The 26005-nt window shown below is 37.7% G+C and overlaps 3 protein-coding genes across 6 annotated transcripts in view; 1 reads left to right on the forward strand and 2 right to left on the reverse strand.

The window, feature by feature from the left end:
- Nucleotides 1-18774, reverse strand: part of LOC141427248 (uncharacterized) — a 72839-nt gene extending 54065 nt beyond the window's left edge. For 3 of the 4 annotated variants that reach the window (XM_074086500.1, XM_074086501.1, XM_074086495.1), the window contains exon 1: nt 13431-13498. In XM_074086500.1, coding sequence (XP_073942601.1) covers nt 13431-13462 — 32 coding nt within the window. In that variant the 5' untranslated portion in view covers nt 13463-13498. Of the gene's footprint in view, nt 1-13430; nt 13499-18658 lie in introns of those variants that run through there. The other variant, XM_074086498.1, reaches the window with a different exon arrangement.
- On the reverse strand, nt 1097-3437 carry LOC141427249 (uncharacterized). The gene is made up of 4 exons (XM_074086502.1): nt 2950-3437; nt 2528-2625; nt 1921-2336; nt 1097-1245 (listed from the first exon to the last, which is right to left on the reverse strand). The coding sequence occupies exons 1-4, from the start codon at nt 2986-2988 to the stop codon at nt 1199-1201; spliced, it is 600 nt and encodes a 199-aa protein (XP_073942603.1). The 5' UTR covers nt 2989-3437; the 3' UTR covers nt 1097-1198.
- The window catches only part of LOC141427247 (uncharacterized), a 33553-nt gene continuing 18634 nt past the window's right edge, over nt 11087-26005 (forward strand). The window contains exons 1-3 of the mRNA XM_074086494.1: nt 11087-11268; nt 14810-14900; nt 15082-15839. Coding sequence (XP_073942595.1) covers nt 11165-11268; nt 14810-14900; nt 15082-15839 — 953 coding nt within the window. The 5' untranslated portion in view covers nt 11087-11164. The remainder of the gene's footprint in view (nt 11269-14809; nt 14901-15081; nt 15840-26005) is intronic.

The raw sequence follows: 26005 nt of genomic DNA on the forward strand, positions 1-26005 counted from the left end.
GGCTGTAATTCTACTCTCCGTCCAATAATTACAGATTCATCATCATCATCATTCCAACCTATATACGTCACACTGCTGGGCACAGGCCTCCTCTCAAAATGAGAGGGCTGGGCCCAGTGCGGATTGGGAACTTCATACACACCATTGAATTGGTTCGCAGGTTTGTGCAGGTTTCCTCACGATGTTTTCCTTCACCGTAAAGCTCGTGATAAATGTCAAATTTAATTCCGCATATGAATTTCGAAAAACTCAGAGGTGCGAGCCGGGATTTGAACCCACGATCCTCTGCTTCAGAGGCGATTAGGTCAAACCACTAGGCCACCACGGCTTTTTTTTAATTACAGTTTACTAATCATAAATACAAATGAATAAATAGAGATATCAAGGAAGGAAAATTCTATTTGGGATGGTTTGGAATACTTAAATACTTAGTCAAACAGGGAAATTAAACCTTAATATTAATACTTTACCTTATAATTACCGAATAATATTTATGCATTAAGTTATTAATTGACGTCAATTATTGTTGATTACTCGTATGTACGTCATGTACATCTCAAAAGGAAAAAAACATTAAATTAAAAAGAAACAAAAACCCGACTGCCTTAAAAAACTAAAATGAAGAAAATAAGTCTAGAGGTCTAGAACTCTGTCTAGAAGCTCATTTAAGGTTCATCAGTCGGGACCCATTACCAAGATTTTTTGAGCTGGTTACGATTTGAATGGGTCCCGACTGTTGAACCTTAAATGAGCTTCTTGACAGAGTTCTAGACCACTAGACTTATTTACTTCCTTTTAGTTTTTAAGGCAGTCGGTTTTTGATTTTTTAAATTTAATGTTTTTTATTTTATACTTTTTTGATATTTCTGTGAAAATAGTAGATTAAGGGGCTGTTTCACCATCCATTGATTAGTGTTAACTGACGGTTAAATGTGATGCCGTCTCCGTCTATTCGAACAAAACTTTTTCGTAGTACCTATTTGCATAAATGCATAATTTCCTTAATTTTATGTTCTTAAACGGATAATTAGAAATAAAATTGCGTTATATATAAAACGATGTTTAATAACAATTAAATAACAACGCAATAAATAACTTAAGCTACAGAAGACAAATAAAATTAATTACTTAGATAAAGTTCTATGGCGGCTCACGAATCCAATTGAATCACTGTTTCTATATTTAAACAACTATTTTTTTACGGTATTTCTGAAAATCCCGCTGGTGATGGTGTACTTGGGAACACTGGAAAGAAGAAAGCGAAATATAAATATGTAAGAAATCTCGGGAGTTACTTGCGGGATTTAAAATTAAAATTTCACGAAATCCTGGTATTTGCAGAATCTCGCAAGCAACGAAACAATCAACATAAGTTCACATTTATTAAGTTTTTATTATATACAATTCAGAGATCAAGATATATTTATAGCAGGGATTTTCGAACCGGCTATAACGATTTCAATAAAATTTGCAATGTGAAGTCTTTGGTCTTGGTCTTGGTCTTTGGGAAAATGCGTGGTTTTTTACACAATAAAAAAACTCCGTGCAAAGCACCTAAGTATACTTATGGATATAGTATAGCGCGACCAATGGCGTGGAAGCTTTGTTCATGAGAGTTTGAGGTTTTGTTGTGATTGCTGTGAGTTCGTTTGCGTAGATATGGAACTCATTCAAGGTAATTAATTGTAAGAGCGTTACTCATCTAGACAAATTATTATTCGCAGTTTACGAGTGATTGCTCTCCCAAATGGTCGAGTATATGCTCTTCGTAGTTCTGCAAATCCCGCACTCTCACGCAATTTCGGGACTGGAAAAACAGCGTGGGTTTACGGAATACTAGGGTTCGGTTACTTTCGAGATACGAAGCCCTGCGTGTAGATCGGACATAATTAAGTAATTTAACATTTTTGGAATACTTACGGTAGCTTCCTGATTGCAAAATTGTTTGCAGATGATACAGTGCAGCAGCAATACCGACAACTCCTATTCCTGCAGCCAATGACGATGCAATAATGATAAGTTTTCTTGTATCAGCTGCCTCACTATCTTTAGTAATTTTATCGCTTTTTACATACATTGAATCTTCACCAGTGACATTTTTTAAATTGTGCGTCGAATTATCATCAAAAAGGCTAATATCTTCACATTCTAAATAGTAAGTGTTGATTGTTCTGACTGCATCTTTGTCGTCGTCTAAACAGTTAATTTCTGTTTCACATTCAACATAGAATGTATTATTAAAATTGTCGCCTTCAAATTCTAGTGGGCATCCATTGCTTGCCAAAGTAGCTGCTGTCAAGTTGCTTGCGTGTAATATGTCGTCAATTAATGTGTGCCTGAAATAAATACTAATTAGTGTTTGGAAAATTACAAAAATTAAACAGTTTAACTCGCGACGTTTTCCTTCACCGAAATACTCATCGTATGGCATAAAAGTGCAAGCCCGGACACGAACGGACGATCCTATGTCTAAGAGATTTTCAAACCACCGGGCTACCACAGCTAGTCAATATAGAAAGTAACTTACATGGTGAACTGTGTTGTATTTTCGTGCTTACAATATTTTTCTGTCACAATGATATTTGATTCGGAACAGTCAAATCCACTGAATCCATGAACCGCAATCTGTAAATAATATTTTGTTTTATAAGCACAAAGGTAATCAATCAAAATAAATGGTTCAGACAACCATGTGTGTATGAAAACCTGTGTGCAATACAAAAAATATAAAATGACACTTTATTGAAGACCATAATATAATAAGAAGTAACAGTATGTAGAGAAAAAAATCCAAGGTAAACAATAGTCGGCCTTATTTCAGAGCAATCTCTTCGAGGCAACCTTTACAGCAGACAGAAGTAAGGAATAGATTTCAGCAGGTGGTGCAATTGTACAAAATATGAAGAAATAAACACAATTGACAAATTTTAATTACTTATTAGTACGTACCAAATTTATAATTAAACAGTAATACACAGTCCGATACATAGCAAAACTAACAAATAACTTGGAACTTGTGTAGACTCCCGGATTTTCTATTTATTAGAAACTTGTTTGTCCAGTGCACTCACACGAACTAGTTCACACAACTGCTTTATTTTCAATACTAATGGGATAATTATGTTTCAGCATTGTCATTTATGTCGTCATAGAATATATATTTACTTCATTTCCTCTGAGTAATGATGACAGTTACGTTTCCTGGTAAAACCTAACTAGAGAATTTGGATTGAAAAACAAGATGCCCAGTGATGTGTTGCCAGTGATGATATTAATTGGATCCGAGGCGTGGTGCTCGCGACCCTGCTCAGGGCCTGGAAAGGGCTATGCTCGGGCTATCTACGGCATCGAATCAGACATGAAGACGATTGTCACCGATATAGCCAAGCGAATAAGCTCGTTGAAGTGGCAATGAGCAAGCCATATAGCATTGAGAACAGATGGCCGTTGGGGCCGAAAAGTCCTCGAATGGAGACCGGGGATCGGTAAGCGCAGCGTAGGACGTCCACCGCCGGGGAACACCCAAATTACTCCGAAATAATTCCGACTTTGCTAATTTCGATTTTCAAAACTCCGATTTTCACGATTCCTATATGACATAAAATTCCGATTATTTAGAAGCACGAAATTTATTTTTCCGAATTTCAAATTATCGTTTTTTTTAATATCCGATTTTTAAAACTCCGAAGAATGAAAAACACGAAATTTTAATGGCCCGAAGTACAGTATTCTGATTAGCAAATTTCCGAATGGACATCGCTAATTCGGAAATATGACATTCGGCAAAATAAACTTCGTGTTTTAATAATCGGAATCTTGAATTTCGAATCTCGAATTAATATCAATCAATTTAGGTAAATTGACTTGCATAGATTAGGTTAGGTTAGAATTGCGTCAAGGCGCGAAGCGCGTTAACTGCGCGGAATAGGAGCTCCGAGAAGCGGAGCTCCGTCGACCTTGTGTCACATTACTGAAAATTAATAACAGTTATTACTTTTTTAGACCAATCTAACCTACATAGCTTACGTTTAGAAGTCAGGATTTATTATTGATCGGTGTAATGAGATTTGGAACACACATTAGTATCGGAATTCGTATTTATTACATTTCGGGTTATTATTGAGTTGGACTTCTTATTGTTCGGTGTATTAAAATTCGGAATTTTGAAAATCGTAATTTGAAACCTTATAGACTTATTTAGACGACCAGATTGCCTAGTGGTTAGAGAACCTGACTACGAAGCTTGAGGTCCCGGGTTCGATTCCCGTGTCGGGGCAGATATTTGTATGAAAAATAAGAATGTTTGTACTCGGGTCTTGGGTGTTTAATATGTATTTAAGTTTGTATCTATCCATATAATTATATTTATCCGTTGCTTAGTACCCATAACACAAGCTTTGCTAAGCTTACTTTGGGACTAGGTCAATTGGTGTGAATTGTCCCGTGATATTTATTTTATTTATAGGTATTTTTGCCACGAGCTATGCGGTGAAGGAAAACATCGTGAGGAAACCTGCACAAACCTGCGAAGCAATTCAATGGTGCGTGTGAAGTTCCCAATCCGCACTGGGCCCGCGTGGGAACTATGGCCCAAGCCCTCTTGTTCTGAGAGGAGGCCTGTGCCCAGCAGTGGGACGTATATAGGCTGGGATGATGAGGTATTTTTAATTTTCGGATTTATAAAAATCGGATTTATGAAGAATCGGAATAGTCAAATTAGGAGTTTTAAAATATTCGGAATCATAAAAACCAGTATTTTGAAGTTCATGATTCCGACTTTCGGAATTTCGTTTTTCGAGATGGACGGATGACCTGGTTGAAGCTGCTCGCTTAGGTACAGTGGATGCAGGCCTATGTCAAAAGCAATTGGAGATCTATGGGGGAGGCTTATCCAACATTGCACGTCCTATGGATGCTATCGACGGTTGAAAGGAGAAACTGACTAAGCGACATTTTTAAAGATAGATGTTATTTATATACAGGTTCGGAATCAGTAAATTTTTCTCTGTCGTTTGAGCTATATCTCAAAATTTTCACAAAAATGTCGCTTATTCAATTTCTCCTTTCAGCCGTCGTATGATGATAGTAATGATGATAAAGGATCTAAAATAACCGTAATGGCCTAGTAAATTGCATATAAAGAAAGAAATAAGACATTTATTCACTAACACAGAGACGCATAAACAAAAATAAACAGAAAAACACTCAGAAAATAGTAGGTAACATTATATGCAATCACACATTCATATGACTCAGCATTACGCTGAAGCGTTAGACGCCTGCAGTGCTGATTTTCTGCTAGAACCGTCTGTGACTCACGGAACGATACACAAACAAATTATACTAAACAAACTACTTACCTATACATACGTAAATAAAATTAAGAAATAAAAATAAATGTAATTTTATGAATATTAAATGTTATTATAACGGATAACTCACGTCTTAAACCGAGTTAGGAGTACGCGAACCCGCGGCTGCCGCAACACGCACACACACGCACACGTGTGCGTGTTGCGGCTCCTGAGAGGAAGGGCTACGAAATAGCCCGAAACATGTCGAGCAGAACTCGGCTTAAGACGTGAGTTATCCGTTATAATAACATTTAATATGAGTGAGTCTCACGGTAGTTTCATGTAATTTTACGAAACCAAGAAATAAATAAATTACAGCAAACAATAAGTAAAAAGCAAGGAAAATAGACTGCTAGAAAACAACAGGCTGCCATATAAATGTGGACGGCATGTCAAAGTGCTGGATAGGAAAAGGATTTTTGGAGCGTCAATAAATAATCCTATACTTCAATTTATTATTCTTTTTAATTCTAGTTATGTATTCATCATCCCAGCCTATATACGTCCCACTGCTGGGCACAGGCCTCCTCTCAGAACAAGAGGGCTTGGGCCATAGTTCCCACGCGGGCCCAGTGCGGATTGGGAACTTCGCACGCACCATTGAATCGCTTCGCAGGTTTGTGCAGGTTTCCTCACGATGTTTTCCTTCACCGCAAAGCTCGTGGTAAATTTCAAATGTAATTCCGCACATGAATTTCGAAAATTTAGAGGTGCGAGCCGGGGTTCGAACTCACGACCGTCTGCTTGAGAGGTGATAGGTCAAACCACTTGGCCACCACGGCTGTATGTAGTATGTAGTTATGTATTATGAAGTTTTAATTCCAGTTACGTATAGTTGAAATAAATGGACCTGAAATAAATGGATCTTGACATTTGTGGCATCACAAGCAGAAGGTCGCGGGGTCGAGCCCGGGCCTGTATCGCTGAGTTTTTCTAAATTCCTATGCGAATTACATTTGAAATTTACCACGACGAAGGAAAACATCGTGAGGAAACCTGCAAACCTGCGAAGCAATTCAATGGTGTGTGAATTTCCATATCCGCACTGGGCCCGCGTAGGGACTAGGGCCCAAGCCCTCTCATTCTGAGAGGAGGCCTGTGCCTGTGCCAAGACTATGGGACATCAAGAGAAAGTATCGTAGATAGGATATTTTGCTGAAAGAAGATTTTATGTTATTTTTAAAAGTTAGTAATTCTGCATTTAAAGATTTTCTAAGACTTACTTGCTTCGTCTGGGAATCGAACCGAAATAAATGTGAAAAAAAATCACCCCTATTTTTATGATGCAAATCGAAAGAATTGAAAAAAATAAAAATTCTTCTTAAGTAACATAGTATTTTAAAAGAAGGGAACAACTTAAAATGTTGGAGTCAAATTTCAAGAAATTATTTATTGCCGACGACGACGTTCGAAAAATAGCGATAAATTGACTTCGGCAGTTTCTTGTATGTTTTTAATTTGATTAAAATGATTAATTTCACGTTTGCGTTTGTCTAATATAGTGTAATAGACAAACGTCGTGAGAATTCATTAAAATCGTTACGATCTTTACTTTTTTTCTTGCTTGACAGTTGTAACAACATATGCCGATAGTCGGGCGTTTAAATTAAAAAGTGTAGGTAAATACTCTTTCTTTTTTTTAAATTTTGTATTGAAGTATACTTTTTCCTACTGAGTTTTACAAAATTTAAAAAAAGGGTTTTCCTTTTTTTGAAAACGCCCAAGTTGCAACTGCTAAGACCTGCTCTTGAGCACGGTCCCATAGAAACGTGTTAACTTTCCACATTTTAGCTAGTAGCTAATTTGCTTCAAAACAGGATAATGTAACCCATTAACCGCAGATTTATCTAAACACGTCATAATAACGAACGTTATCATTCAGTTAACACAGTTACAGCTTCCTAGGGAACCTAATTGATGTTACTGTAAATTATATGTATAGGGACTTCCCTTTGTATTATATTTATTTTCGTACTTTTGAACTTTATAAAGAACAAGTCTATTGTAAGGACAACTGCCCAATGTATGGTCGACCAAGAAAGTACTTTACCTATTTTAATGACAGTTCCTACTTCACAAATAAAATAATAATAATGATTGCCATATTGACTTGTGCTTTAAACGCGCTATAAATGACATTTAACCTTAGGGTCATCATCATTCCAGCCTATATACGTCCCACTGCTGGGCACAGGCCTCTTCTCAGAATGAGAGGGCTCGGGCCGTAGTTTCCACGCGGGCCCAGTGCGGATTAGGAGCTTCACACACACCATTGTATTGCTTCGCAGGTATGTGCAGGTTTCCTCACGATGTTTTCCTTCACCGTAAAGCTTGTGGTAAATTTTAAATGTAATTCCGCGGGATCCGTTTGTTTCCCATACATTTTTTGTTCCGAATTTCGATGGTCAGAAATTGATATCCATATAATTTATTAACATAAACATCACTAGTCATAATTTTTGTTCAGTATAATGCTTATTAGGTCTAATATTAATGGCATATAATGTAAAATGCATCAAAATTTACTGCATCACGCTGCACTTTTGATGCAATAAAGTTACTTTTTTTTGGATTTTGCTTGAAGAGCATATCCATAATTTACTATTCTCAAAAAATCCTCTAAGAAAACATGTCCGTGGAAGCTATGCGGGTTGTCCGTAGGTTTGTATGGAAGAGCAACCCCCTTAAATTCTATAATCACAAAAGTCATACATTTTTAACTATAACGTTCAAAGTTCTAACGATAATTATTCAGAAATAGTTTAAGCCATATTATTCAGAAATAGTTTAAGCCATATATTTCACCGTACTAATGGCTGTTACTCATACCGTTTTAATGCCTAAAGTGTCTAGGTCTAAGAAACCAAATCTATTGTGCATTGTATGCAAGCCATAATTTTCGATGTAAGTTGGACAATATGCGTTCAAAGTTTAGTGATGGTACCACATTGACGCTCCCAGGAGTGATGGGACAAATTATTGAGAAAAAATAAAAGATTAAGAAGATTAAGAATATAATATAGAATCCCGGTAGTATTAAATGATATTATAACGGATAACTCACGTCTTAAACCGAGTTTAGCTCGACATGTTTCGGGCTATTTCGTAGCCCTTCCTCTCAGGAGCACGCGACTCGGCGGCTGCCGCAACACGCACACTACGCGCCACCGCTCTGCTCGCACGACACAGTCGCGTGCTCCTGAGAGGAAGGGCTACGAAATAGCCCGAAACATGTCGAGCTAAACTCGGTTTAAGACGTGAGTTATCCGTTATAATATCATTTAATATGAGTGAGTCTCACGGTAGTTTCATGTTCAAAGTCCCGGTAGTGATTATTATCAAATAATAAAATAAAATGTTTTGATAGTCATTTATTTGTTCGCTTTTAATTTTAATTACCTGGCAATTTCATATATTTAATCATTAATTTCATTGGGTTTTACTAGCGCAATTAAAGTAATTATTGTGAGTAACTGCCTACTGTATTGATTGATTTTTGGAAAGTTCGTCATTAAGTTTGATAGCACAGATCAACTTTAACTAACTCATATAATAGTGATCATTTTTATTAACCCCCCCCCCCCGCAAAAAGAAGGGTGTTATAAGTTTGACCGCTATGTGTGTCTGTCTGTGGCACCGTAGCTATTAAACGGGCAGACCAATTTGAATGCGGTATTTTTTATTTGAAAGCAGGTTTTTTAGCGATGGTTCTTTTATCAGCGATGGTTGTTTCACTTTTTCCTTACTTCCATTTACTACTTTTACCCTGATATTCTTACGGGATCGGGATTAAAATCTGAAGTCACAATTTTTATTAAGTAATTTAAGAGTAAAGAATCCTACTTCCTACTTTTATTAATAATGCGAAACTTTGTGAGTGAGTGAGTATGTTTGTTACTCCTTCACGCTGAAACGGCTGAACGCATTTGGATGAAATATGGTATGTAGGTAGCTGGACATCTGGAATAAAACATAGGCTACTTTTTATTCCGATATTCCCACGGGATAGGGATAAAATCTCGAAATAACCGCTGGGCTTAGAGTCATGAAATTTGACATGATTGTTTTTAAAGTAACGTCAATGAAAATCACGGTTTAATTTTCGGGAATTCCCACGGGATTTTTTTTAAATCCCAAAATTTCAGTTCAACTGCTGGATCATATGATTTACGCGTGCGAAGCCGTGGGTAAATACTTGTATTTGAATATAGCTAGGTACAGAGTACAGTAGGTATATGTCCTTACACCTGATGAAGAATCAAGTGTATTAATAATATTAGCACGTTATTGGACTAACTAAATAATATTTTGATTGTATGTACAGTCATCGTCACAAGTAATTACATTAGAGTTTTAATGAAAAAGTAGACTTCACGCGCGGGTTCGCTTACACAAACCATTAGATCTGTCAGTCAAATTGAAATACCGGCATTTACATAATTTCTATGGAAATTCCGAGCAGTTGCGAAATTTGATTTGTCTCCTAGCGGTTAACGCTGTGTTTACTACTACACTACACGGTACAATAAGTGTATATATCGGCGGCCGATTGTAAAATTAGCTAGATCACAAAATTCCTAGGAATATCGGGAAATGGCGCCATTTCATCAATAATGGATGATGATGATCTGCCTAAACGTCAGTAGGCAAAACGTTAAACGGTGAGTTTTGAACGACACGGCGGGTGTCCCTTAGCCAATTATTGGACATAAGTAGGGCTCCCGCATAGACCTCCAGTTGCTTCGGTTGGAAGCAGCCTGCATGCCCGTAAAACCGCAGCTTTAACCAGGTCATCCGTTTATCTCGTGGTGGAACATCCTACGGTGCGCTTACTGATCTGCTTCAAGAAGCTTCAAAAACTTTACGGGCCCAACGGCCACCTGTCGGGCATCTTTAGCAAAATAACTTATTTCATTCCATTTCATATTTTTTATTTCGTTTTAATCGTGACTGTACATAATACTTGTTATGGGAACGGTGCGGAGAGTTTGTTCGAGTCATAGCAATAATCTGAGATAAATCATCGGTAAGTCCAGCTGTGAACCTGTTCCGTTCATGAAGAAAAGGACAAATTAAAGGTAACTGTTGTAAAAAAAAATAATTAAAAAATCGAATAACCCTACTGTTTTCTTAATTAATTAATAAAATTGAATAACCCAAGGTTTTTTAAAGCAATCGGGTTTTTTGATGTAATTTATTTAATTGTTTCTTTTAGGTATTGTAACATAAAATTTTGTATAATTTTTAAAATGGGCTAATTATTATATTTAGCTGCCATGTGATAACACATGCTGGCACCAATCCAATTGCGATTTTTTTTCAGCATAAACTAGTTTTGATTTTTTACATTTAAAATGTTGTAATTCATAATATTGGGTAAAATTAATAAAAAATACAAAAAAACCCGGCCTATATACTCCTTTACACAGGCCTCCTCCCAGAATGATGATGCATTACTACTTAAAGTATTAATAGATCTAAGATAATTACTTCTTTTTTAATTTATAGGTACCAAATCGCATCACAATTAGGATGGTGATTAAAAAGAAATTTCAACTCGAAAAATAAGAATACAACTGTTACAATGCCCGCAAAAACATTGCCTAATGCGTATGCAATGAATTAATGTATTTAAAATAATGACAACAGGATTCAATGTGGCCTGCCAGTAATAAGTAATGAGTTCGTTTGGGAGATAGTGCCATTAAGCTTCAGTTGCTTGACACTCGGGGTGGAATACGGACCTTCGATTAAAAAGAAAAATTAAAAAATTAAAACTTTTTTAGACATCGACAATTTCTTTATTTAAAATGCGGTGCACGGTGTTGTGTTTTGTTTTTCTGTGCGTCGAATTCGCGCGTTTTGCTGATGGATTGAAATCTTCCGACAAGGGTGTTTGTGTAACAAAACATACGTATGTATTTTTTGTTTAGTAAGCTACAAAATTCGAGATGTTGCTTAGTTTTTTGCACGGGACTTTACTGTGCCAATACGACTTCTGATTTGATATAGGTACTCGTAACTTAGAATGAATGGGCATACGTATTTATACCTATACCGGCAAGCATGTTGCATCAATACATCTCGCTTGCATTAGGCGTGATTAGATTACGGTCAAACAAATCTACTAGGTATGCATTTTTTTTGTTTTTATATACGACGTAATGCGTAACAAAGACGTATTGATTGTACGAATCTTTTTGAAGTTGGATAAGCACATTCTCTTTATACTTACTAGATTCCTATATCCTCGTAAGAACCTAGTCATATTTTTGATCATTACAGTTACACGATAAAAGTTGAATTTGCTAAGACGTGTGTTGCTAGATTTGGTACCGTGGTCTGCACGAGGATATTTCTTTAATACACTATCAATCCTACTAATATTATCCATGCGAAATATTGCGAGTATGTGTCTGTGTTTGTGTGGGTGTATATATGTATTTTATTACTCCTTCATGCTAAAACGGCTCAACAGATTTAGATAAAAATTTGGTACGCAGATAGCTAGAGATCTGGAATAACAAAAATACTATTTTTTATCCCGATTTTCCAACGGGATCGGGGAACAATCTCGAAATTAGCTACTTCTAAGTTAGGACTGTCCTTTTTTAATTTCTGTAATTTTGATTGTATGTGTGTGTTTGCAGTAACAAATAAACATTTTATTTATCTATCTACACGAGCCGAGTAATCTATACGTAGTGGTTTAACCTTTGGTCTCTCAAGCAGATCGCGGGTTCGAATCCAGGCCCACACCTTTGAGTTTTTGAAATTCATCTGTGCTATTACATTTGAAATTTAGCACGCGCTATATGGTAACGAAAACATCGTGAGGAAACCTGCACATGAAATGCCAAAAGAAATGCTGCATAGTTGCAGTGCGTAGATAAGAGAGACTAATTAACGACATTATTTCATTCATTGCTTCTCTTTTTAGCGCAATGATCTTCACGCGACAGAATATGGTTTAAGTTCGAGACAATTCACAGCTAGCACTAAACTTATTAACTAACGATTCGCATACAATCAGTTAAGTATGCAGACATTACGCAGCGACACTTCCTGCGACGTGCCTTGCTTCTGTAATTCTTTTTTTAACCGGATAGAATATTTTTGGCTAATCTCAAGTTTGTTACCCTTTTTGGAACCCGTTATATTTTATATTATTATTATGTTATTTAAAATCTTGTCTGTTTTACAAGCTTTCATTTAACTTGGAATGTATGTTATGCATGTGCGGGTCAAATCTTGCAAGTTTAATTTGACCCACTTCTAGTGGTCGAATTGACTTGAAATTTGGCATAATGTAAATCTGGTGGCAATACGTACAAAAATCTAGTAGTGACATCCTGGTGGTTCGGCTCGAATGAACGATTTTAATGGCAGTGGACTTGAAATTTCGTTCGGAAATGTAGTTTGGATCACAATGCATAATTATAGGTACAGTTAACAAAAAGTACCTACAATCAGCAAAAAAAGTTTTTATTCCAATTGTCAGTTTTGACAAAAAATATTTTATGTTTTTTAATTATATCAAGACGCATAATTATCTTTTCGCCTCTGACAAATACCTTAAAAATTCTGCACCAACAAAAAAACTGAAAAGAAGAAAATAATAAACTATATACCTCGTGAGGTAGACTATACTCCTGCTGGCTCGTACTGAGACACCGACTTCAAACTAGTACCAACTTGTAGGTTAAAGTTAAATAAAAAAAAAGTTTTATTATTTTCTGCTTTTCAGTTTTTTTGGCGGTTTAATTATATTTTAAAGTTTTTATTTTATACTTTTTTCCCACCGTTGGGGTATTTATTTTTCCAAATTTATATAGTACCTACCAACTTCAAGGTATATCCTATCCAATAAAAAAAGAATTATGAAAATCGGACCACTCTGTATGTTATGCGTGGTCATGCATTAGGTACAATCAGTGACTGATCAATGAATCATCTCATATTTTCCTACCCTTAGGGTAGGTTTTTTTTTTCTAAATTTATATGGGTTAACCTTTGGGGTATACGCTTTCCAATAATAAAGAATTATCAAAATCGGCATAGCCCCATCCCATATACCTCTTATTGCTTCGGTTGGAAACAGGCTGCATCCACCGTACTTTAATCAGTCGCCGTGCTGACGTTTGCGATCGTATTCTCCATCTCTTTCTACCCTCGTCTTTCACCGTGTGACAGAAAGAAGTGGTGAAAACGATTGTGATTCCAGTGTATTAGACAATAAGGCCTTGGATCGTCCGTACATCTCGGTGGTGAACGTCCTACGCTGCGCTTGCCGATCCGCGGTCTCCTGATTATTATTAATACAATAAAGAAGTGCATATACTTCTTTATTTTCTTATTATGCTATATAAAAGATTTTTTTTTATTCGACTGGATGGCAAACGAGCAAGTGGTTCTCCTGATGGTAAGAGATCACCACCGCCCATAGACACCTGCAACACCAGGGGGATCGCAGATGCGTTGCCAACCTAGAGGCCTAAGATGGGATACCTCAAGTGCCAGTAATTTCACCAGCTTTCTTACTCTCCACGCCGAAACACAATAGTGCAAGCACTGCTGTTTCACGGCAGGATTAGCGAGCAAGATGGTGGGAGCAATCCGGGCGGACCTTGCACAAGGTCCTACCACCTGCACCATATAGTATACAGTCAGGCGTAGATTACAACTTAAATTGTGATAGGTCAGAATCTGCGCCTCCGCTTCAACGGGAGCGTACCCTAAACATTTTAGTTGCGCAAACTTTGAAGATAAAACACAATAAAATGATAAATCATGACACAATTACGATTTTATCGTGTAGTGACATTTGCAATACATTGTAAAGTTATGAATGAGATGGAGGGGCGGGTGAGGTGTAATGGGGGAGCATGAAATTGCGGCGGGAGTTGAATTTACCTTTGCATTACCTATACAGTGTGTTACCGGCGGCCCGGCTTTTTTTAAGAGAGGTTCAAGTAACGTATTTCTGTAACTTAACCATGTCATTAATTTAATTAATAAACTAAAACTCAGACTTTGTTAACTTTCTAAAATTATAATTGCTAGCAATGTGCCTACAGCAAAGTAAATTGACAAGTAAGTGTACATGACAGCCGACAGATACTTTGATTTGATACTTTGATACTAGTCAATTGACTTTGCTGTACATTGCTGGCAATTATAATTTCGTTAGAAAGGTACAAAGTCTGAATTTTAGTTTATTAATGAAATTAATGTCATGGTTAAGTTACAGAAATACGTTACATTAACATCCCTTAAAAACCTTACATGAAAGCGTGTTTTCTCTCAGTGGTTCTTAAGCTATGTTTCTTTAAAATTCCTTCAGCCGTTGTTGAGTTATTGGACTTTGAAATGACAATGTCAGGGAATTTTGAACTTTTTTAAGTTGACTAGGTTCTGCCGAACTTAATAAAATAATAACGCTTTTTTTTAAACAGAGTTGTAAAGACAAGACCGAAGACTGTGCTGGTGACGGTGAACAAATGGTGTGGCAAGAGGAAATGCCAAGCCAGGCAGACACGACAGCAGGTATGTACTAATAATAGTCTGTGTATTAAAATAAGTGGTTAAAATGCCTCATTTTACAATATTGATACAATAGCTATCATAAGGTAGCGGGTGAGCAAAGAAATTATTTTAGTTCATCAATGATCAAAAAAACTCGTCCATCAATTTTCCAACAATTTCACAAAAAACATTTCCTTTCCAGAAATATTCAGTAACAACCAACCGTTTCGTCTGCTGCAGCGGTTTCATGTACAAAGCTGCCACAGACTCTTGTGAACCAGTCTGTAGCACCGGCTGCATCAACGGTACATGCATCAGCCCCAACGTGTGTTCCTGCCCTCCACCCAGCTACCTCGACCCCACCACCAAAAACAAGTGCCTCACACCCACCTGCGACCACCCATGCATCAACGGCCAATGCAGCATCAACAACACCTGCACTTGCTTGAAGAATTTCACAACATTCAACTCGACGCATTGCGCGCCAAATTGTACAGAAGGATTCCAACTGGATTCAAATTTAACCTGTACCCCGAAATGCGGAAATTGCACCAACGGCCGTTGCACAGCACCTAACACTTGCACTTGCAATCCTGGATACAAATTTGCTGGGGCATGCCAGCCGGAGTGTAATCCGCCTTGCTCAAATGGGTTATGCAAAGCCCCTGACACTTGCAAGTGCTCAGAAGGCTACGTTATCAATGGAACTGTCTGTACCCCAAAATGTGACGCTTGTATCAATGGACAATGTACTGCCCCAGGCGTATGTCAGTGTAACAAAGGTTACACCAAAGTGAATGGTACGTGCGGGCCGATATGCAAGGAGGGCTGCGTAAATGGGCGCTGCGTTGGACCAGATAAGTGCGCGTGCGACGATGGTTTCCTTAAGAAGAATGCGACGGTCTGCTTGCCATCCTGTAAAGACTGCAAGGACAATGGTACATGCCTGCTGATACACAAGTAAGTGGTTTGAACTTTATTAAGTCACTTTAACGTTCGCATCTCATGACCCTTGCTTTACAAAAGTCAAAGTCAAAATAGACTAGACTATGACAAGCACAAGGTCTGTAAATAGCTTGTTATGGAATCAGTGACTTAGAATGTTTTCCTTCTCCATGTTCTGTCACGAATAAATGTTTATCTTTTCTTTTACACTTGGCCTCATCTTCATTTTCTATTCACCTGAGTTGTGATGTTGTTGTTTTTTTTAACTAGCCTATAAAATCGATTGAAATAACGTATGACAATTATGAAAACCCTAGCAATTCAATGAATTTTGCTCGCATTTTGCGAACCCTGTTAAATGAGGGTTTTTCGAAAGGCAAAATATCGCTAGATGGCGTTAATATCGTAAGGACCGTTTGACATTTGCGTCGTGCTCGTGATTGGTTAAATAACTAAATGAGCCAATCGCAAGCAAACGTCAAACGTCAAACGACCCTCACGATACTAACGCCATCTAGCGAAATTTTGCCTGTCGATATACTCTCCTTGTTTATGAGATATCGAACTTTGAACAATGGCGGAGTTTTCCAACTTCTTAAATTTTTTTTTTTTATTCGACTAGATGGCAAACGAGCAAGTGGCTCTCCTGATGGTAAGAGATCACCACCGCCCATAAACATCTGCAACACCAGCAGTATTGCAGATGCGTTGCCAACCTAGAGGCCTAAGATGGTATACCTCTAGTGCCAGTAATTTCACCGGCTGTCTTACTCTCCACGCCGAAACACAACAGTGCAAGCACTGCTGCTTCACGTCAGGATTAGCGAGCAAGATGGTGGTAGCAATCCGGGCGGACCTTGCACAAGGTCCTACCACCTGCTTGTTTTTTTTTATCAGTTTTTGTGGACATTTGCATCCTTTTTTTCAATGCGATCGTTAGAAAGCCGTGGTGGCCTAGTGGTTTGACCTATCGCCTCTCAAACAGAGGGTCGTGGGTTCAAACCCCGGCTCGCACCTCTGAGTTTTTCGAAATTCATGTGCGGAATTACATTTGAAATTTACCACGAGCTTTACGGTGAAGGAAAACATCGTAAGGAAACCTGCACAAACCTGCGAAGCAATTCAATGGTGCGTGTGAAGTTCCCAATCCGCACTGGGCCCGCGTGGGAACTATGGCCCAAGCCCTCTTGCTCTGAGAGGAGGCCTGTGCCCAGCTGGCTGGGATGATGATGATGATGTTAGAAAATGCAGCTAGAGAGAACCGATAAAAAGAGATGAATTTTACAATAGCAGAGGTCGCCAAAGTTATCGGTGCGGCAGGACGCTGTTGCCACATTGATTGATGTTAAATGCTAACAATAGATGCATTATCACTTCACTTGTGCGTCCCTTGATGACGAGCCGGCATAGTATACTATAGGCCTGTACAGATCTATTCTGTAAGTTTGACCGCTGTTTGTGTCTGTATGTCTGTGTATCTGTCTGTGGCACCGTAGCTCTTAAACGGGTGGACCGATTTGATTTTTTTTATTTTATTTGAAAGCAGGTTTTCTAGCGATGGTTCTTAGACATGTTTTATCAACTTGTTCTCTCTCAGGTTAATACTTTAAAAAATACAACATATGTACTTTAGTTTCCTGTTAACCTTAGCGGTTCCCCGACACCGACGACGCTTAGATAAAAAAAATACTAGGTAAATCAGCATAGTTCCTGCGGGATAGGGATAAACGAATTCTTCGCAGATGAAGTCGCGGGCAACTGCTAGGTAGTGCATAATTATTTTTTACTTTTTAGTTGTCTTTTTTGGTTTTTTGTCGGCTTTTTTTCGGGCTTTTTTATTATTGCTGACATTTTTTTGTGTCGGGGGTTTTAATTTTTTTTAATTTATGTCGACTAGGTTTGTATTTATCTTGCTTGCTCAGTTAGCTCCAGTAAGCTTCTGCTTGCCGCACATTTTGCGTGAGGCTCAATTTATACTATTCGATGTTCTCTTTAAGTATTCTTTCCTACTAATGTGTTTTTCTGCGTGTCTAAAATGTGCAAATAACTGTTGCTTTCTCTCAGGGAACAAAATAACTACAACCCTGATAACAATGTTCACCCAGTCCAAAAGTTCGAAATAGATACACTGGTCAATCCAATAGTCAAGTACCTGGACGACTGAGCTTTGCTGTTTTTTGGAGACATTACATATATTAATAAGATTTAAAAGTAAAACGTACACTAAACAAATATACAGGGTGTAATATTCATGTCGGTCAGTATGGGAAAGTCTGAAACTATAGGACATACGAAGATCTATTCTTAGAAACCGTGCCTAAGACTTTAGTAACACTGGGGACCCATTAGGTAAGTATTTTTGAGCATCGATTGATATTGAATATTGAATTAACAAAGTCAGGGACTTTCCAACTTTTTGTTGGTTAGGTCATATTATTAAAGTTATAGAAAGACAGAAAAAACCCCGACTTTGTCACTTCAAAGTTCAATATCTAAAAAAAGGCTAAACCGATTTTGATGAATCATGTCTAAGAACCATCGCTAGAAAACCTGATTTCAAATATAAAAAAAAATACAAATCGACCCACCCGTTTTCAGTGCTACGGTGCCACAGACAGACACACGTTACATAGCGGTCAAACTTATAACACCCTTTTTTTGCGTCAGGGGTTAAAAATATATTCAGCTATTATTAGGGTATGATCGTTCAGCGTTTATATGTCAGTAATAAATTCACTGTACCTACACTATACATTATTCTAAGCGCCACCACGCTTATGTTTGCAACGATACCTACAATATATAGATGAACTTAAAACCATTAATTTGCTCACCCGCGCCCTTAGGGCTGCTACGTCTATGCAGCTCCTCCACCTCGTGTACTGTAAGTACACACACAAATCACACAACCCAACCACCACCACCACACAACACTGACGCGTTCCGAATTCAACCCGATCTAAACCAAAACTGCAAAGTAACGCCTGATTCAACAAATTAAAACGCATTGCTCAGATTATACTTCAGGATATAGTAACCGCCCCCCGGAATAACAATGAATAGGTTTTATTCGTCATTCATTTTTGATAACTAAAAATAATCCATACTAATCCATACTTAATATTATAAATGCGAAAGTGTGTTTGTGTGTTTGTCCCTCTTTCACGCCGTAACGGAGCGACGGATCGACGTGATTTTTAGCATAGAGATAGTTTATGGGCCCGAGAGTGACATAGGCTACTTTTTATCCCGGAAAAATGCACAGTTCCCGAGGGAACAGCGCGCGACAACCGAATACCACGCGGGCGGAGCCGCGGGCAAAAGCTAGTAAATTTTATATTATTATTATCACGTGTGCCATCCGCCCAGAGACAAACAGTATTTGGAAAAATCCAAAATTGTGCATCGTTATTTAACATTAAAATTTAACATAAATACTCTAGGTATTTACTAATGCGAAATCAGTTTTCTTTTATTCTACCCAGATACGAATAACTAATTTAAAATAATTAGTAGTTGGTAGATTTTTTTGACATTCATAAGTGCTTGTTATAGCCTAAATTGAATAAAGATATTTTGACTTTGACTTTGAACTACGATGTAATAGGCCCGTTTCGACAGCTGTCATCTCAGTACAATTTATCCATTGCAGGTTATAAAGTGTACTGAGATGACAGCTGTCAAAACGGGCCTATTACATCGTAATTAGTTTAGATAACTTAACTAGGTGGAACATTTCATCTTTCTTCACCTTGTTGAAGCTCAAAGTCAAAGTTAGAATATCTTTATTCAATTTAGTATAACAAGCAGTCATGAATGTAAAAAAACTATCCCGCGGGCAAACTTATAACACCCCTCTTTTTGCGTCGGAGGCTAAAAACAGATCCACTTCATATATTCATATTCATATTCATTTATTCGCTTTAAGTGTGGATTACAATGGTCTTAATTTCAATAGCTAATATTTTTTAATAGTGGTGGTGGTTTTATTTTTTTAATAGTGGTTTTGGTTCAATTTTAGCATTTGTAATTCGTATAGCAAATCAATTAAAAAACACTGACAATAATTAAGCTAATTAATTAAAACAGGCGTTTGTTTACGGAGGTCAAGAAAAATAAGTACTTCAGGTACTCCGTGACACAAGTATTATTTTTAGAAACACCCTTTCTTTATTCTCAAGTATTCTCAAGCATGTAGGTATTTTTTTCTTATTGTTTGTTTTTATATATTTGTATTATACTCGTACACACATCAACAAAGTCTTGGGATACTGACCAGCTCAAAAATTCTGTCCGACATAGGAACTACCACAACTACAATCAATTGTACCTACAGACGAAAAGAACAATAGCTGAGAGGGTCAAGGAACATATCCAGCTGTAAAAATCGCCAAGTGAGTAAGTCAGCCATAGCCGAACATTTATAGAGTCAGGACCAAACCACTGGATTGAGCTTCACAATCTCAAAATCCTCTCCACGGAACGTCATTTCTACTCAAGAATGGTACGTAAAGCGGTTGAAATAAAAAAGCACAAAAATTTCAACCGGGACGATGGATATTAGCTTTCGTCTTCATGGAGTCCTGTTATAAATAAGTGTCGGCGTCGGAATGAATGTTCCGAGGGACGATCGGACGTTGTTGTTGTGTCGGTGTGATGGGGTGATAAATAAGAATGACCAAGTGCGGGTAGTTCGAGATAGGAGTGCCGGTACTTTTTGTGATCAAGTGCGCGTACAATTATAGTTATTATTATAGTTCGAAGGACTCGCGCTCCTAGGCAGACTTGACACCCTACACTTTAGTCTACTCGTGACCACGGCCACTGTTATGTGGTTGAAACGTCGAGGTAAATATTACTCGTACAACTTAATTTGCCCTAATGCAAAAGTATAAGTACTTAACTAATCCTTAGATAACAGTAGCTTAACTGTTCATTTAATAATCTGCGCCTGTGACGTCATTATACGAACTTAAAGTCGCGATGTCAATGTATGACCACGGTCTATGTCCAGAGGGGTAGCGTTTAAGATAAGCTCGCTCTCTCTTGTTACTTGCACCGTGTGTTAGTCCTTGCCGTTGCCGCAGGCCGCAGGTATTTTGGCGCCGTCGTTTAAGGCGCGCGGTATTTGCTACAGACCATCGCACTGCCACAGAGTATTTCTATGACTCAAACCTCTTTTTTCTCGTCACTTGTAACACCTGTTTGTCCTTGCCGAAGAGTAATAGTGCTACTTGATCTCATATTGACAGACCATCGCACTGTCAGAGAGTTACTCTTTGATTCAAACCATTCCATTTACATTGTGAAGCTATCTGACATACTTAAGCTCGCTTACTCTCGTCGCTTGCACCACCTATTAATCCTTGTCGCAGGGTATTGGCACCGATTGTGACGCACAGCATCCGCTACAGTTCGTCGCACTGACACAAAGCGATCCTTTGCTCCGCGACATTATGATAAGGGGCTGTTTCACCACCCATTGATTAATTTTATTTAAAGGATAAATGTGATGCCGTCTCCATCTATTCGAACAGAACAAATAGAGACGGCATCACATTTTTTCGTCAAATGAATTTAATCAATGGATGGTGAAACAGGGGATTACTCTTTTTAAGGGCTATTTGATATACTTAAGCCCGCTTCCTCTCATCGCTTGCGCCGCCTATTAGTCCTTGTCGCAGGGTATTGGCACCGATTGTGACGCGCAGCATCCGCTACAGTCCGTCGCACTGACACAAAGCGATCCAGTGCTTCGAAACATTATGCTACTTAACTCTTTAAGGGCCCTTTGATATATTTAGGGGCTGTTTCCCAAGAGATGTGTGGGGATGTGTTGCGAGGGTTACAATTAAGAATATCGAAAATTAAAATATCTACGGTTAAAATGTCAATGTTCAAAATATCGAAAATTAAAATATCGATCGTATCACATCACAATATCGAAAGTTGTTATACCTATGGTCAAAATGTCTAAGATTAAAATGTCGATTGATTAAAATATCGAATGAGTAAAAATGTCGATAGTCAATATATCTAAGTTGTAATTAAGTAAATGTCAACATATGTGAATGTCGAAAATTAAAATATCGTACATACAAATCTGCTTTCTTTATTGCTTCTTTCTCTTAATAGCATTTATTTTACATAATCTAGTCATTTTTAGCGCTCACCGGCCGCTGCCGCGGCACGCTCGCTTCGCTCGCTCGGCTCGTGCGTTGTTGTGGTCACAGTTCTAACCTAACCGAACCAAATATTTTTGGTAATTCATGTTCAATAGGTTAGGTTAGGTTAGTATTGCGTCAAGGCGCGAAGCGCCTCAACTGAGCGGAATAGGAGCTCCGCTCCGTCGACTCTGTCGAATGATAGTTCATACATAGGATATTCGATACTCTGTACTTCGATATTTTGGACTTCGATGTTTATATCTTTCGATGCCACTTTTGTAGATAAATATATTTCGATATATTGAACGTAGGTTATCTAACCATTCGACAATATAAACTTTCGTCATTTTAATTTTCGATATTTCGATACATGTCTTTGTACATATATTTCATTGTTTGTCATCTGTAGTTGTTTATTGATTTTGTACAATAGAGTTTACATACATACATACATACAGTCGATATTTCAATTTTCGATATTTTGAACATCGATATTTTACCCGTAGGTATAACCTTCGATATTCAAATATGTAACCGTTGCGAGGAATGTGTTTTTCATTAAACAATAGAAACGCTTCATTTACCACTATCCTCGCTCCACTCAGCTGTTTCCTATGTACTAGAACTGTGCTGTGTGAGGAAAAACACATTGCTCGCAACACACCTCCGCACATCTCTGGTGGAGACGCAACCTTAAGCCCGCTTCCTTTCTTCACTCATACGAACATATCTAATGAAGACGGCCACAGATTTACCGATTATGAGGATAAAAATAATTAGAGGGTGCTTGTTATATACTAAATAGAATGATGATATTTTGATTTTGACTTTGGAAAGGTTGTAGGACAGTAAAAAGTTTGCTGTGCGACACAGACATAATTGTTTTACCTTAACAAAGAACCTCGGATGGGTTCCCAACATGTCGTACATACTTCGACAAACACAAACGCAACCCGTGGATTTCATCGCTAGCTATGTTTTGTGCCATCAATTATTTACTAATTACAATGACTAACATTTACCTATTGTTTACAAGTTTCAATCATAACAATAGCTAATGGAAGTCTCGTCCTATTACCGTTGCTATACAATAATAATAATGTATTATCAAACAGGCAAATTCAACCCATATTTAAAAGCCCTACAGTAACTTTTAGACTAAAAATGATACATTTAAATTCATTATAAACTTTATTATCGGTTCTATGTTCCCTGTTTTAGTCACAGGAATAAAATTATAACAGAGACAAAGTATCAATCGTATTGCTATAATACTTTATTTGCTTCGTGTTTTTTTTCTCTACAAAGGTTTTTCAGAGCTGGTGGTAGGTTTTTTTTGATATTCATAAGCTTGTAAAGATATTTTTACTTTGACTTTTTTGTGTCATTCTATGAAATTCAATAGTGTCAGATTAAAACAAGAAAAATTAAATATCAAAAAATGATAATAATTATACTATGTACCTACATACCTTATTGGTATACGGTACCAAAATGTGTTACTCAGAGCAATACCGAATAAAATGTTTAAATTTAATTCTTGTATTTTTATGTACAGTCACCGGCACCAAAATCTGACACATAGCGTGCATAAGCATCTTCTCCCAGCTTACATACGTCCCACTGCTGGGCACAGGCGTCCTCTCAGAACAAGAGAGCTTAAACATCTGACACGACTCTATTTCTAGGGCCGGCAGAACGAGTCAGATATTTTGCACGCTCCGCTGTGGCAGATATTATTAATACAGGTGACTACAGTCGAACCATTTGATTCCTGACCCACCGTAGAACGTTCTCACAGTAAGTGTCATAATAAATTCCATTGCCAAGCAATGCGATGTCACTATAATTTTTTATACGAAAAGGTTTCACGATCCAGTTGGTTCGATATGTTTTATAGTTGAGCCTTTTTTGTGAATTATGTTCACGAATGTCTCAGTTCAGTCACATTATCTATTTATTTATTTATCAATAAAAAATGCAAAAAATTAAAAATTCAAATTACTTATACACAAAAATGAAAAAATACATAAAACTCAAGAAAACAAAAAAAAACTAAAAAAAAAATAGGGATTTTTGAACGTCGTTATAAAGCTGGGTCTCTCTAGGTTATTATACATTTGTGCACGTTGCCATAAGCATACATACGTCGCATAAACGTGACATAGTCCTGTATGTCACGTGTTCTATGGCATTATAATAATGAATAGGAAATTTCCCATTTGATTCTTAATTAACTTATCCCGAAGGCATTGTATGTTTCATTATGTTTCCTTTAGTTAGAATTTGAGCATTAATGGCTTTGTCATAAATAAATTTTACAACCTTTTTTGCTGTCTTTTCTTCTTGTCTTTTTGTAGAATTCTCGGTTTGATCGCATAATCATCAATGAACTAAAATAATTTCTTTGCTCACCCGTGACCTTATGATAGTTAGCTTATAAATATGCGTGTTCATGCAGTTCCTCCACCTCCACACTGTTAGAACATACACAAATCACACAAACCCATCTATCACCACCACCACACTACACTGACGCGTTTCGAACTCAACCAGAGCTCATCTTCAGTGCAACACAACCGTACACCAGTCCGATTTTGATAATTCTTTTTTTATTGGATATAGGCGATATACCTTGAAGTTGGTAGGCACTAAATAAATTTGGGAAAATTAAACCGCTGAAAAAACTGAAAAACAAAAAGTAATACTTAAACCTTTTTTTATTTAACCTTAATCTAGGTACAGTTAAGGAATTTAATTCATGGGCCACCATGGAATCTTTTCCAAGGAAAAGCCATTACGACTTTCCTTGTTAATTAATGCGATGTCAAAGACTTATTTACTGTGAAATGGTTCCATGGTGGCCAATGAATTAAACTCCTTGACCGTACTAGTTTGAAGTCGGTGTTTCTGTAGGGGCCAGTAGGAGTGCGCCTACAGTCGTCTACCTCACCTACATACTATATATGGGGCTTCAATCCCTCCTGCTGGCTCGTGCTGAGGCACTGACTTCAAACTAGTACCTATATTATATGTGTTTAAGTATGTATCTATCTATATAATTATATTTATCCGTTGCTTAGTACCCATAACACAAGCTTTGCTAAGTTTATTTTGTGACTAGGTCAATTGGTGTGAATTGTCCCGTGATATTTATTTAGATTAAGGTTAAATAAAAAAAAGGTTAATTATTTTTTGCTTTTCAGTTTTTTCGACGGCTTAATGTTTATGTTATTTAAACAAGTTTCAAGCTTTAAGGTCTCTACCCACTAGAGTGTATCATACCATGACCGTACTAGAAACGTATCAGGCACGGAACGTAAGACGGACTACAACATGTCAACGGCGTGTCTAAGTGACCATCGAATCCACGTGGAACGTAATCTACGAAGTATCCGCGTAACGTACCCTTAGAAAACAAAGGAAAACAAATGTTTTCAACCAGTGCGTCCTACCCGTCATGACATACGGAGCTGAAACGTGGACACTCACAGTACGGCTAATCCACCACTTCAAGGTCGCTCAGCGAGCTATGGAACGAGGTTTCTCTGAAGGATAGAATCTGAAACGAGGCTATCCGACACAGAACTAAGGTCATCAACATAGCTCAGAGAATTAGCAAGTTGAAGTGGCAGTGGGCTGGGAGTAAACGAGTTCTTGAGTGGAGACCGCGTCTTGGCATACGTAGTGTAGGGCGCCCTCCGGCCAGGTGGAGTGACGATCTGCGAAAGGCTGCTGGTAGAAGCTGGATGTGTCTAGCCGAGGACAGGGTCCAACGGCGCTGTTTGGGGGAGGCCTATGGCCAGCAGTGGACTGCTATAGGCTGAAGATGATGATACCCTTAGAATCCGCGTATTATACCCGTATAATCCGCGTATCTAACGTTCCTATTACGGTCATGGTATGATACGGTGGACCTTTAGTTTTAGATGCTGATCCCATTGGGATTTAGTAAAATCCCTGAAATCCATACAACTGTCAAATCTAATAGTTTACGGGAACGAAGCCGCGCGG

Source organism: Choristoneura fumiferana, chromosome 4, assembly GCF_025370935.1.
Source record: "Choristoneura fumiferana chromosome 4, NRCan_CFum_1, whole genome shotgun sequence".
NCBI lineage: Eukaryota > Metazoa > Arthropoda > Insecta > Lepidoptera > Tortricidae > Choristoneura > Choristoneura fumiferana.